This window comes from Capra hircus, chromosome 11 (genome assembly GCF_001704415.2).
Source record: "Capra hircus breed San Clemente chromosome 11, ASM170441v1, whole genome shotgun sequence".
NCBI classification, from domain to species: Eukaryota; Metazoa; Chordata; class Mammalia; order Artiodactyla; family Bovidae; genus Capra; species Capra hircus.
This window is the reverse complement of record NC_030818.1, coordinates 7,027,804-7,041,948: the sequence shown is the minus strand read 5'-3', so window position 1 is coordinate 7,041,948 and position 14,145 is coordinate 7,027,804. Positions and strand designations below refer to the sequence as shown.

At 42.0% G+C, this 14,145-nt stretch overlaps 1 protein-coding gene across 1 annotated transcript in view; it reads right to left on the bottom strand.

The window, feature by feature from the left end:
- IL18R1 (interleukin 18 receptor 1) overlaps positions 1 to 10,028 on the bottom strand; it is a 33,657-nt gene extending 23,629 nt beyond the window's left edge. The window contains exons 1-3 of the mRNA XM_013967547.2: positions 9,457 to 10,028; positions 2,763 to 2,848; positions 673 to 916 (exon numbers count right to left, since the gene is read on the bottom strand). Of these exons, the coding sequence (XP_013823001.2) occupies positions 673 to 916; positions 2,763 to 2,820 (302 nt within the window). The 5' untranslated portion in view covers positions 2,821 to 2,848; positions 9,457 to 10,028. The remainder of the gene's footprint in view (positions 1 to 672; positions 917 to 2,762; positions 2,849 to 9,456) is intronic.

Below are 14,145 nucleotides of genomic sequence, written 5' to 3'. Positions count from 1 at the left end.
AAACTGGACTGGGGGGTGTGTGTTCGTCGCTCAGTCACGTCTGACTCTGTGCAACCCCAGGGACTGTAGCCCACCAGGCTTTTCTGTCCACGGTGTTTCCCAGGCAAGAATACTAGAGTGGCTTGCCATACCCTTCTCCAGGGGATCATCCCAACCCAGGGATCAAATCCGTGTCTCCCGCACTGGCAGACGTTTCCTTTACCACCGAGCCACCAAAGAATCATGGCCACCAGGACTAGAGAGTATCTACACCAATTCCAGCCCATCTCCCCCGTCTGAGGTCATCACCCTGGAATCTGCTCTGCTTCCCTTCATGCTTAGAAACATCATGATGACTGCACCACTTGATTCTTTTGACTGGTGACTTTGGGCAACAGGAACAGCTGCATTAAAAAATGAATTTCATTGAAGCCTCACTTATCTTTGGCAAGGGTCACCTAAAAGTAAGTCACAGTGAAGCAATCCCCTTTCATTAACATTACTAAGAAAATAAACATAGGGCAGTATTTAATTCAGTTTTTCAACAATGACGTATTACTTCAAGTTGTAGGAAGAACAGGAAGAAGAAAACATATGGATAATCAGACTTCTCTAGTTATTGTTTATTTGACTTGCCACACCAAGTCCAAGAGTTCTGTGAAATATACTACCACAAAGAGAAGGTATACTCACCCCATTTGGAAGAAGTAAGACCCACTGTCACGCAACTCCACTGGCCAAAACTCCAAAACATAATCACGCAAAAGAATTCTGGGTGAACTGCGCAAGCTCAGGTCAACAGGCCCATGTGATTCATTTTTGTACCATTTTATGGTGGTTGTTTTTCTTTCATGCTCGGGTGAAGACGAGCAATATTTCAGATAGAAAGGTTCCCCTTCGATTGCAGTAATGTGAAGACGTGAGGTACAACTTTCTTCTAAAGATTAGCAAAGTAAAAGAAAAAAACAGAACAGAATGACAAATGTAAGTTTTCTTCAGATGAAGAAGCTGGATTGGTAAGAACATCCTGGGAAAACTCGCTATCTCATTTCTGTGGGTTCTTATTTTAGGGTCAACCTTTCCAACACTAAGAAATAGGAGGTCAATCTCTCTAACAGTAAGGCACTTGCAGAAGGTAAATGAAGACAAAATTTCCAACAGCGTCTCCCAAACAGGAAGATACTGGAACTTAACCTACAGAAGCTGGAAGACAAATAAATGCACGTTGTCTCTTGAAAGAAAATGTTACTCATGACAGTCACCAAGGTCACAGTGTTGCCACACTTACCCTGAAACATCCCAGTTGAGGCATCACCATGGGGAAAAAAAAAAAAAAGAAACCTAGAAACCTCAGAGTTTCCCACCTAAATCATCAGAAGTCTCACGGGTCCTGTTTTCAACCTGTCTACCTAACCAGTTCCCAGGCAAGGGAGAGGATGGTTAAAAGTACGCTTATGTGTGTGTAAATCCATTACTTCTCTAGGTTATCATGTGGATAATCAATAATTGACTCACATAATTCATATTGATGATTAATTCATATTGACTTACTCAAATCTGGGTCACTTCTCCTTTCTGAGATCTCTCTCTCCTTCCCTCTTTCTCAACTAATCCAGACACTTCGGCTTTAGGGATTTATCGGATCCTTTGGGTCATCCTGAGTCACCTCTCCCCTCCTTCCTCACTTCCAATAGTTCAAAGTAGGCAGGAATGGACTTTTTCCCTATCCTGTCTTCTGGAAGCTCCCTTTGACTGCATTTTGAACATGAGAACCCGTACATTGAACCAAGCAGTTCTCCGGGGGGGATACAAGGTATGTGCTTTCTCTATAGCCAGGGTTTATTTTTCAAAGCAACTGTCTGGTTTTAATTCAGTGATGTTAACCACGAGGTAGACAGGAAGTGGCTCCAATGGCAGAAGCATTCTTTGAAAACATGGCTGTCAAAACAGCCTCGAAGCACAGTACTCAATGAACATCAATCTTGCTTCTGGTGGTTGTTGCGAAATCTTTACCTTACAGCTCAGGACCTCAGCTTAGAAGGTGTGATACCGTGTAAATGAGGGTGTTAGTTTTAACTGACACCTCAAAGGATGGTAAGTCAGTAAAAGCTTGATATATTTTCCAGTTTAAGAGATATAACCTACATATGCGTGCTTGCTAAGTAGCTTCAGCCGTGTCTGCCTCTTTGTGACCCTATGAAATGTGGCCCGTCAGACTCCAGTGTCCATGGGATTTCCCAGGCAAGAATTCTGGAGTGGGCAGCCATTCCCTCCTCCAGGGGATCTTCCCCACCCAGGGATTAAACCCAGGTCTTCTGCTTGGCAGGCAGATTCTTTACTGTTGAGCTACCAGGGAAACCCCAGGGAGCCATGATATAACCTCCCTTTGAGATGGAAATCACATGTGAAAAACTGTAAAAATCAGTGACAAGGATGGTTGTCATCTCCTTGGTTTCAAATAACATGAAGCCAATTTTAATCTCAGACAAACGTATTTCAGAATAAAAGTTTTCGCTTCCTGCTGTCTACATAAACTCTCAGGGTTGAATCTTTCCTTTATCAGTAACCTCACATGAGTTTTTACTTGATTCCATTCCTATGAATCTCTCATTTTCTATGCCAGGGATACCAAAGGGTTGGTAATTTTCTAAAGTAAAATTTTAAATCACAATTTTTAATAAATTCAACATCTTTAGTAACCACCTCCACATAAATAAGTAAAATGTTGATATTTCCTCTAGAACACCAATGAAGCAAGCTTGTGATTGATTATAATTACTAACCTGAGGTGCTTATAAGCATAAGTACCCAAACTGTCAGGAGTATTTCTCTACAATGCATGTTTAGGATTCTGCTTCAAACGGCTTCTCTGGAAAACAGAATAAAACAGATTCAGCCAAGACTTTCAAACAAAAGCATACCTGTTTCATGAAGGAGGTTTTCAAAGTCTTCTGGCATACAGGCTAAAAATTTAGCTCAAAAAATGTTCACATCCCTTATACAGTCACCAGTGTTCCTTAGAACCTTCAGCTATGTAGAATTAATAAAATTTCAAGGCAATTCAGGAGGAATACCTAAAAATGCAAATTTCTAAGATGGCCTGCTGTATTTTAGGTCTGGTCCACTAAATCTGACCTCAAAGGTCAAAGGTGAGTACAACAGTATTTCCAGAAAATTCACTATCCTGTGAATGACAAGTTTGCATGTGTGGAAGTGTGTGTGTATGTCCATTGAAGCTTCTTTTTTTTTCCCCTCCCACTATACCAAAATATTCATCACAATCTTCATATGGGTTGAATTTTTAAATATTGACCTTTTTCTTTTCAGAACTAAGTTTTTCACAAATTAGGAGCTATGTTTATCTTGCTCATCACTGTATCGCTAAAGTCAATGGCTCCCACACAGTAAGCATACTTGTTAAAAAGGAAGAGGTGTGTCTATACTCACATAACCATAGAAAAACTCCCAAATTTCAAAGTTTTATACAATCCAGATGCCTAAGCAAAATGGACTCAATGAACTCAAATCTGTGTTGAATTTTGATGCTAATCCAACCCATCTTTTGTTTGATTGATTATAATACAAATTGAGAGAGAATACAAAAACAGGCGCACGGGGGTTCATAGGTCAAGACTGAATATCTCACAAGCAAAACCCATGTTCCTTATATACTGCACACCTGTAAAGGAAGTGAAACACAGTGGAAAGAGTTTGGAGTTTGGGACATGCAAAACTGGGCTGGCATTCCTGCTGAGTCTTCACAGGCTGTGCAACCTTGAGCAAGTTACTTAGAAGTCACAAGGCTTATTTGCTCATTACCAAAATAGTGTCGATAAGAAGGCCTATCTCCAAAAAGTACTGAGCGATTAAATGAGCAAATCTTTATGAAGGATTCCTAAAGGTGTGATAGTCTCTGTACCCCAAATAATTCTTTCACTAATCGCCACTCAGTTCAGTTCAGTTCATTTCAGTCGCTCAGTCGTGTCCGACTCTTTGCGACCCCATGAATCACAGCACACCAGGCCTCCCTGTCCATCACCAGCTCCCGGAGTCATGTCTACCCAAACCCATGTCTATCGAGTCGGTGATGCCATCCAACCATCTCATCCTCTTCTCCTTCCACCTTCAATCTTTCCCAGCATCAGGGTCTTTTCCAATGAGTCAGTTCTTCACATCAGGTGGCCAAAGTATTGGAGTTTCAGCTTCAGCATCAGTCCTTCCAATGAATATTCAGGACTGACTTCCTTTAGGATAGACTGGTTGGATCTCCTAGCTGTCCAAGGGACTCCCAAGAGTCTTCTCCAACACCACAGTTCAAAAGCATCAATTCTTCTGCGCTCAGCTTTCTTTGTAGTCCAACTCTCACATCCATACATGACTACTGGAAAAACCAGAGCCTTGACTAGACAGACCTTTGTTGGCAAAGTAATATCTCTGCTTTTTAATATGCTGTCTTGGTTGGTCACAACTTTTCTTCTAAGGAGTAAGCATCTTTTAATTTCATGGCTACAGTCACCATCTGCAGTGATTCTGGAGCCCCCCAAAATAAAGTCTGTCACTGTTTCCCCATCTATTTCCCATGAAGTGATGGGACCAGATGCCATGATCTTCGTTTTCTGAATGTTGAGTTTTAAGCCAACTTTTTCACTCTCCTCTTTCACTTTCATCAAGAGGCTCTTAGAATATTGTTAATGCCTGAATTCTCAATGAAGTTTAAAGGCTAACCTGCCAAACAATTCACATTAAGTCTTAGGAATAACATCATCAAGGCTTTGATGTAATTTCTGAGAGAGAATACTCAATCATGTAAAGACAAAGGAATATAGTATGAGTGGAAAGTACCAACTGATCATAACCAAATTAGAATACACCTATGGTTTGAAATCAATCCGTCGACCACACACAGACGCAATTTTATTATTAACACTATCCTCTTATCTCAGGTAGTATGAAAAGCTTCATTTCCTCTGGTTGAGGTCAACACAGTCTTGCACAGGACACTGCTGGGGTTTTTTTTGGTTTGTTTTATTTTTAAAATTTTCAAGGTCTGCTAAGAGATGAAGTTATTACGAGATTATTTAGCATTCTGATGATTTAACTCTGAGTTTCAATATGCAACATGTGAAGATCCCAGTATACAGATTAGCCGGTATTTGCACTGCTCTCTGTATATGTATATATAAAAATTTTAATGTGCTTATTATGGATTTAAAACATTAAGATATTAAATTATGAAAGTCATTTCCAAAAGAAAAGCTATTCTGATAAATGTCATAGACACCCTGCTACTTATCAATAAGATATATTTAGAAGGATATAAGTATTATATTTCTTACATGGAGGGAGTTTGGTGGGTATTTTTAGTGTCATGTTTGATGTTGATACCATTTTTTTTTTGCCTTTTCATAATTTAAAAATTTTTTCTTTTTATTTCTTTCTTTGAAAAAAATTTTCTGATTTCTAAAGTAATGTATTCCAATTATGAAACACTTACAAAATAAAGATTGAAAAGAAGAAAATAATTTCAATGTGCACCATACTTTAGCATTGGTTCATACTTCTTTCTGTATATTTTCAAATAATTAAGATTTAGAATCATCTCACATCCTGCAGTTACTACTTAATGAAATATCCTTTTCCTGTGTCAAAAAAGACTCTTTGTTATGAATTTAACTACCACGTGATATTCCTTTTATGGATATTTTATAATCACAAGATATATTTTACTATAAAATGACTCTGTGGCCATCTTCTTGTGTATGGCAGCATAGGTCAGTTTTTGGGGCACAGCCACAAACTGTACATTTTAAACAACTAAGTTTTATTGGAGTATAGTTGCTTCCCCTGGAGTAAGAAACGGCAACTCACTCTGGTATTCTAGCCCGGAAAATTCTGTGGACTGAAGAGCCTGGGAGGCTGTGGTCCATAGGGTCACAAAGATTGGGGCCTGACGGAAGCGACAGCCGACACACAGTTGCTTCACACTGTGTCTGTTTCCACCGCACAGCAGACGGAATCAGCTCTATGCAGACACATATCCCCGGTTGTTTTTTTTTAATTTCCTTCCCATTTAGGTCCTGACAGGGCACTGAGTAGAGTTCCCTGTGGTCTACAGTAGGTTCTCATTCGTTATCTATTTTTATACAGACAGTCATACAGAGCGAAGTAAGTCAGAAAGAGAAAAACAAATGTCAAATATGAATCCATATATGTGGATCCTGAAAAAAACTGGTACAGATGATCTTATTTACAAAGCAGAAAGAGACAGACGTGGAGAACAAACATATGGATACCAACAGGAAAAAGCAGTGTGTGGGATGAATGAGGAGATTGGGATTGACCCATATACACTATTGATAACATGTATAAAATAGATAACTCATTCTACTCTTTAGCAGCTGAATAACACTGGGCTGGTCACTTACCATCTCTGTTCCTCAATCACTTTATCCATAAAAGGGAATAACAATACTACCTCCCAGAAATGTTGTGAAGGTTCCACGAGCTACCGCTGCAAAGTGTCTGGTGAGTGATAAATACCACTGAGCTATTATTACCGGTTGGCCAAAAAGTTCATTCAGGGTTTCCTGTAACAGTGTATGGAAAAACCAGAAGGAACTTTTTGGCCAATCAAATATTTTTCTATATTTCTTATTTTTCCCTTGGTGCTACTATATGGCAATATAGCTATGAGTCAAAGACTATATTCTAAATGTGATAAGTGCATACCACCAACTGTACCCAGAAATGTAATAATTCATACCCCTCACCAGCACAAGACCTGGGCCTCCCTGGTGGCTCAGGTGGTAAAGAATCTGCCTGCAATGCAGGAGACCTTTGGTCAGGAAGATCCCTTGGAAAAGGGAATGGCAACCCACTCCAGTATTCTTGCCTGGAAAAACAGATGAGCCTGGTGGGCTACAGTCCACGGGGTCACAAATGAGTCAGACATGACTGAGAGGCTAACACACCAGCACAAAACAATATTCCTCTACTATACCCACATTAGCATTGAGTTCTCCCCTTCTTTAAGTCTGATTGGATATTTAAATTGGTAAAATAGTATCTCATGACTTATTATCCTGCATTTCTATTGATATAAATGAGGCAAAATACCAATCATGTATTTTCAGCTATTTTATATCCATGTCTTCATGCTTCTTTTATCCAGTTCTTAAATTTTTAAGAAATTTGTTGCAAATTTTCAATTTGTTGCATAGTTTTCCCTTTCAATCCCTGTTTTGATGTCTTAACGTATGGACAATTTTATATGTATGCATTCAAATCTATCATTCTTTTGCTTTGTGATTTTTTTTTTTTTTTTTGGTTGAGCTATGTGGCACATGGGATCTTATCAATAGTTCCCTGGCCAGGGATCAAACCAGTGCTCCCTTCCAGCCCATCCAAGGCATTGGAAAATCGGGTTCCAGATCCCAGGACAGCAGCACCAAATGGGTGTGATGTATCAATAATACACTGAGCTCAGGTACCTGCATCTGAAGAACAGCCCAGGCATCTATTTGCTAACTGCTATATAGACACTTATTCCTTGGAAGAAAAGTTATGACCAACCTAGATAGCATATTCAAAAGCAGAGATATTACTTTGCCGACTAAGGTGTGTCTAGTCAAGGCTATGGTTTTTCCAGTGGTCATGTATGGATGTGAGAGTTGGACTGTGAAGAAGGCTGAGCACTGAAGAATTGATGGTTTTGAACTGTGGTGTTGGAGAAGACTCTTGAGAGTCCCTTGGACTGCAAGGAAATCCAGCCAGTCCATTCTGAAGGAGATCAACCCTGGGATTTCTTTGGAAGGAATGATGCTAAAGCTGAAACTCCAGTACTTTGGCCACCTCATGTGAAGAGCTGACTGATTGGAAAAGACTTTGATGCTGGGAGGGATTGGGGGCAGGAGGAAAAGGGGACGACAGAGGATGAGATGGCTGGATGGCATCACTGACTTGATGGACGTGAGTCTGAGTGAACTCCGGGAGTTGGTGATGGACAGGGAGGCCTGGCGTGCTGCGATTCATGGGGTCGCAAAGAGTCGGACACGACTGAGTGACTGAACTGAACTGTACAGCCGCTGGGGCTCTAAAACCCTGGGAGGCACCTCAGATCAAGGCAAAGGTTTTGAAATTAGGAAAATGTAGGAGTGAATCTGGGAATCGGTTACTTAGTAGCTGGATGCCCTTGGGTAAACTACCGAACCTAGGGCCCCCTCCTTTTAAGAAGCATGCTTCACCACTGTTGACAATAGCCAGGATGTGGAAACAACCTAAACCCGTCCAGTGACGGATGAACGGATAAAGATGTGGTGCTACACAGAATACTGAAGCGAAGTGAAGTCGCTCGGTCGTGTCCGACTGCTTGCAACCCCATGGGCTGTAGCCTACCAGGCTCCTCCGTCCATGGGATTTTCCAACCAAGAGTACTGGAGTGGGTTACATGGAATAGTACTCAGCCACTAAAAGGAATGCAATAGGGTCATTTGTCGAGACGTGGATGGGCCTAGAGTCTGTCATATAGAATGAAGTAAGTCAGGAAGAGAAAAGCAAGTATCATATATTAACATATACATGTGGAATCTTGAAAAACGGTTCTGATGAACCTGTTTCCGAGGCAGGACTGCAGACACAGAGAACTGGCATGTGGACGCAGAGGGAGGGAAGGGAGGATGGGACGAATTGAGATTAGGGTTGATATATACATACTATCATGTATTAAATAGATAACTAGTGGGAGCCTGCTGCACAGTACAGGGAGCTCAGCTCAGTGGTCTGTGATGACCGAGAGGGGGAAGGGGCAGAGAGGCTCAGGAGGGAGGGGGAATATGTATACATACAGCCGACTCACTTTATTGCACAGCAAAACCAACACAACATCGTAAAGCAATTACACCCACCCCGCCCCAAAAAAAGAATAGGAGGCATACTTCATTTGGCCTGTAGGAGGCTGAATCGAAAAGGAGGCATCTAAACGTTTTCTGCACAGTGTCAGATACAAGTAACTGCTTGATAAATGAAAACTCTCACTTCCTTTCCCTATTCTCACCTTTCTAGAAAAAAAGAATTGGGACGGTTTTAGACTCTAAAATTATACTATCAGGGAAAGTTGATGGTGAATCACCAATTATTCATGCAAGTATGCACATATGCTTAATATTTAAAATTATATGCATAACATATATAATGGAGTTCTCTGGTGGCTCAGTGGTAAAGAATTCACCTGCAATGCAGGAGACACACAGGCGACTCCGTTCGATCTGTTCTTGCCTGGAGAATTCCACGGACAGAAGAGCCTGGAGGGGCTACAGTCCGTAGGGTCGCAAACAGTCAGACACGACTGAGCGACTAACACTTTCATACATCGTCATATTTAACTGATCTTTCAGAAACGCTGCCCCAGAGGCTGGCCGCCCCCTTGGCAGCAGAGGACAGTGGAAGAAGGTGAAGGTGAAAAAGCCAGGTCTTTCTTACCGTCTGAAGGGGTCCCGAGGCTAGGGCGGGGGCTTCCTCCACACCGTTCGGATGGCGGAGGCAGGCGAGAAAATACCTGCTGCCTTTCTCCCACCGTGAAAAGAAAGGCGCCGCAAGTGCAATTAAACAGAAAAGGCTGAAAAAGAAAAGAAAGGAAAGGAACGGAAAGTATGAAGACAGAGAGAGTCTGGCAGAACTCAGCTGCGAGTGGGGTGCTCGCTGCTCCTGTTCCGCGGCCGGGGGACGTATCCTGGGTCTGGGACGCTCCCCGTCCGGGTTTGCTCCGGTCAGGATTCTTCGAGTCCGGCTTCTCCTCCGTGGGGGCGCTCCGGGTCCGGGGTTCTCCCAGTTTGGGGATGCTCCTCGGATGGGGGCGCTTAGAGCCCCGGGTGTCCCAAGTTCTGCGCGTTCTGGGTCCTGGGTGTCCCGGTCGGCGGCGCACCGGGAGCGGAGTGCGCGCTCCTCGCCGCGCTCGGGGTACAGGCTCCAGTCGCTGGGCGCCCCGCCCTTGGGTTCCGGGGAGCGGCTCGCTGGAGCCGGGAGCCGAGGGGGCCGAGGAGGCTGCGGCGAGGGGCGGCGCGCCTAGGTCCCCGAAGCTGGCGAGCGGCCCCGGGGGCCAGGAGGGGGCGCGCCGGGGCAGCTCCTACGCACCCTGGGCGCAGCGGGCAGCTGGCACCAGAGCCCCGGAGTCTGTCTTTGGACTGAGAGCATTTGAGCTTTAGGGGAAGGGGCTGGGCCGGCAGGCGGCCCCCTGGAGGCAGAAGAGGAGTCCTAACCCTGAGGGCCCGGCCTCCCCGAGGCTAACCAAAGGTGCGGAGGACTTGGTGTTTCAAGCTCTGGGGTCCCGGCTGGGTCCTAAGGCTTTTTGCTAAGCCTGATGGATGGGCGTTCCCTCTCGGGAAGTAAAAGACAAGCACAGAGGTGTTAAATTGAAATTTTAAAAGGGTTAGAAGAAAAGGAGGCTAAAGGAGAAGGTGTGTTTAAGTTTTTATGGTGTGGTGTGAGAAATGGAACATTTCCTGCCGTATCAGTAAATAAGGATGTCACAGACATCCGCTATTTCAGCCCTCCAATGTGAGCCCTAAGGTCACTCTGGAAGGGAAGAATACCCGCCATTCGGAGGAGCCTGGTGGGCTGCAGTCCATGGGGTCGCTAAGTCGGACACGACTGAGCAACTTCACTTTCACTTTTCACTTTCATGCATTGGAGAAGGAAATGGCAACCCACTCCAGTGTTCTTGCCTGGAGAATCCCAGGGATGGGGGAGCCTGGTGGGCTGCCGTCAATGGGGTTGCACAGAGTCGGACAGGACTGAAGCGACTTAGCAGCAGCAGCAGCTGTCAGCAGAATGTAGCCGCTCCCTAAGGTGAACCTTGAGGCACTCCAGGATTTGCAAACACAGGATATGACCCCCAGACAGATGAGATGCACATCAAAGGAATGATTTCAGTGAGCCCAGACTCTTGCATCTTCCCACACACAGAAAAGAGCTAAATTCCTTAACCTGAAGCTTCTGGTTTCTTTAATTAACAGTAATCGTTTGATGTTCCCAACTACCCGTCCTTGGTTGCAAAACTCCTAAATATCGTAGCTCCTCCCTCCCCTCACTTCCTCACAGCAGTTTCTCAGAACTATCTGACATGCTATCTCCGGAGTGCAGTCCTCATTTGCCCCCAACACAACTTGAACTCTCAACTCCCGCATTGTGCATTTTTTAAAAAAATCAGCAGATGGAACTCAGGATGTATTTTTAGACTGGCCTGTGATTATATCTTTCAAACAAAAATGAGAAATGAAACCCATGGCAGACAGGTAAAGGGTTTAAAGAGAGTGATTTTCATTCTTTTTATCCAATCAAAGTCATTCATCTAATAAAAGAGAAAAACCATAGGATTTCTCAAAAATGCAACCAAAAAGCAACTGGCGATATTCAATACTGTTTCTTGATTAATAACACTAGGAGAATTTGGAACAGAAGGGACCATTCTTACTCTGATGAAGAACACCTATAAGAAAGCTATGTGTAACTACATAACTAATAGTGAAACGCTTGGCACTTTCCTAAGATGGGGAATAAGATAAAGATGTCAGCTCTCACCTAAGACAATCATTTTGTAATTAGTAAAGAAATAAAAATAAAAGGCATAAAGATTGGAAAGGAAGCAATAAAACTACTGGTTTGAGCAGAGGGCATAATTTTATGTTGATCACCCTTTGAAATCTATAAGAAAAGCCTGTTGGAAAAAAATTAATGAATTTAGCAAGATCACAAAATACAAGGTGAATATATAGAAATCGATTGTGTAGTGGGAATTTCTAATAATGTACTTTCACAGCTTTGAGAAATTTCACAGAAATAGCACCTGGGAAAATAGCATATATTAAGAAACTATGTTAATGATTATCTTTCATGTTTTCCTTAAGAATAATCTCCTTGTTACAAGCCCCAAGGCCAGACCCAGAGGGAGTATGACTGGGATTGTAAAAGCATGGATTTTGGAATGCTAGTCAATGTCAGGCACTAACACTGCCTACGCACTTGCTAACTGTTCCCAAGACTAGCTCAAAAGGGAAAGGCCTGGGGTAAACACAAGGAGATCTGGACTTTGTCAGTGTGGTCCATGACATTTAGGAGTACATTATTAATACAGCATGTGTCTTGAGAAAGATAAGATCTGAGAAAATCTTGTAGTCTGCAATTAGGAATAAAAGCTGGACTCAGAGTGGACTCTGTACCTCAGTCCAATAGAGGCTGCAGATCTGCTGACCCATTGCACCAGATTTCGTGTTCTGTCTTCATTCTCATCACTTGCTACCAGACCATTAGTGCAACAGATTGCAATTCTATATACTAAAAATGGAAATTTGGAAAATGAACTTTGCTAGAAAGATACCACTTACGAAAACAAAAAAATCAAATACCAAAGGATATTATTTTTCAAAGATATGCAAGATATCTACTATGAAATCTACAAAATACTGCTAGGAGACAGGAAATACCTCAGTGAAGGGGGGGGTGGGGCTAGACCATGTCTATGAATGGGAGACTCATTGTTAAGATATCTACTCTCCACAAACTACAGAATTTATAGAGTCTGTATATTCAGTCATAGGAGGAGTTTTCAAAAAAACTGAAACATTCTAAAAATCATATGAAAATGTAAACCATCTGAAAAGGCAGAACAATCTTAAAGAAAAGAGAGGAATCAAACCAACTTGAAGGTTTACAACAAGGCAATAGTAGTCTTGGTAGTGTGATATTAGCATGAGCATACACATGGAAAATAAAAAGAACAGATCCATACATATATAGTCTGGGCTTCCCTTGTGGTCCAGCTGGTAAAGAATCTGCCTGCAATGCGGGAGACCTGGGTTTGATCCCTGGGTTGGGAAGATCCCCTGGAGAAGGGAAAAGCTACTCACTCCAGTATTCTGGTCTGGAGAATTCCATGGACTTGTATAGTCCGTGGGGTCACAAAGAGTCAGACATGACTGAGCAAATTTCACTTTCACATATATAGTCTATAGCTATTTAACCAAGATACCATGTCAGTTCAGTAGGGAATGAAAAGTATTTTTACAAATGCTGCTGAAGTAACTGGGTATCCCTATGGGGGATATTTCTACATACAAATATTAATCTACGATAGACCATAGACTTAAACATAAAAGCTGGAATCATATACAGTTCATAACCGCACATAAGACAAATTTTCCATGACCTTGGGATAAGCAAAAAAAAAAAAAAAATTTTTTTTTAGGACACAGAAAACACTATCCATGTAACAAAAATGGATAAGTTGGGCATAATCAAAATTTTAAATGTCTGCTAATCAATTGGTGATTTAAAAAATGAATAGGTAAACCTGGAAAAATTCTTACTTTACTTCTCTCTGAAAAGGAACTGCCTCTCCCAAAGAGACTAGTAAGGTGAGAATTATCAGCAGACATTTGAAATTTTTATTACATCCAGTTTTTCAGTTTCTTTTATTTTGGAACTAGGGAAGAGATTATTTTCAATTCCCTGTTATGATATCCCATGTATTTGCTATAGAAAGTTTCCAGATTTGGCTTTATGCTTTCAAGTAGTTAATGCAAAGAAGGAAACAAAATCAGTTCCAAAATATCCTGTGTTCATAAATCAGAAAAGCCTCTGTCATTCTAGGTGGTAGTGAATCTGGAGAGAATTTACTCTTTACAGCAGTGGTCCCCAAATTTGTTGGCACCAAGGTCCGGTTTCATGAAAAAACCCGGGGGGGGGGGGGGCGGGAGGGGGATGGTTTAGAATGATTCAAGCACATTACATTTCTTGTGCACTTTATTTCTATTATTATTACATCAGCTCCACCACAGAGTGTCAGGCATTAGATCCCAGAGATTGGGGACCTCTGCTTAAGAGGACATAGAATGAAATCCACATTATAAGAAAATGTCATAACAAGTTGTCACTATTTAGTGAATTCTTACTCCTGCCTAATACTTTTATTTCTCATTTGATTAGCACAGAAATACAAGGAGTTTAGTATGATTATTCCCACTTCTCTCATATGAAATAAATTTTAGAATCAAAACTAACCAATATAATGACCATTGGATAATTGAGTAAGGTACACCAACAGAATCGGCAGTATTGAGATGATAAAAATTAAGCATCTGGTTGAATAAACTCGAACACGTTCTGTCAGAGTGA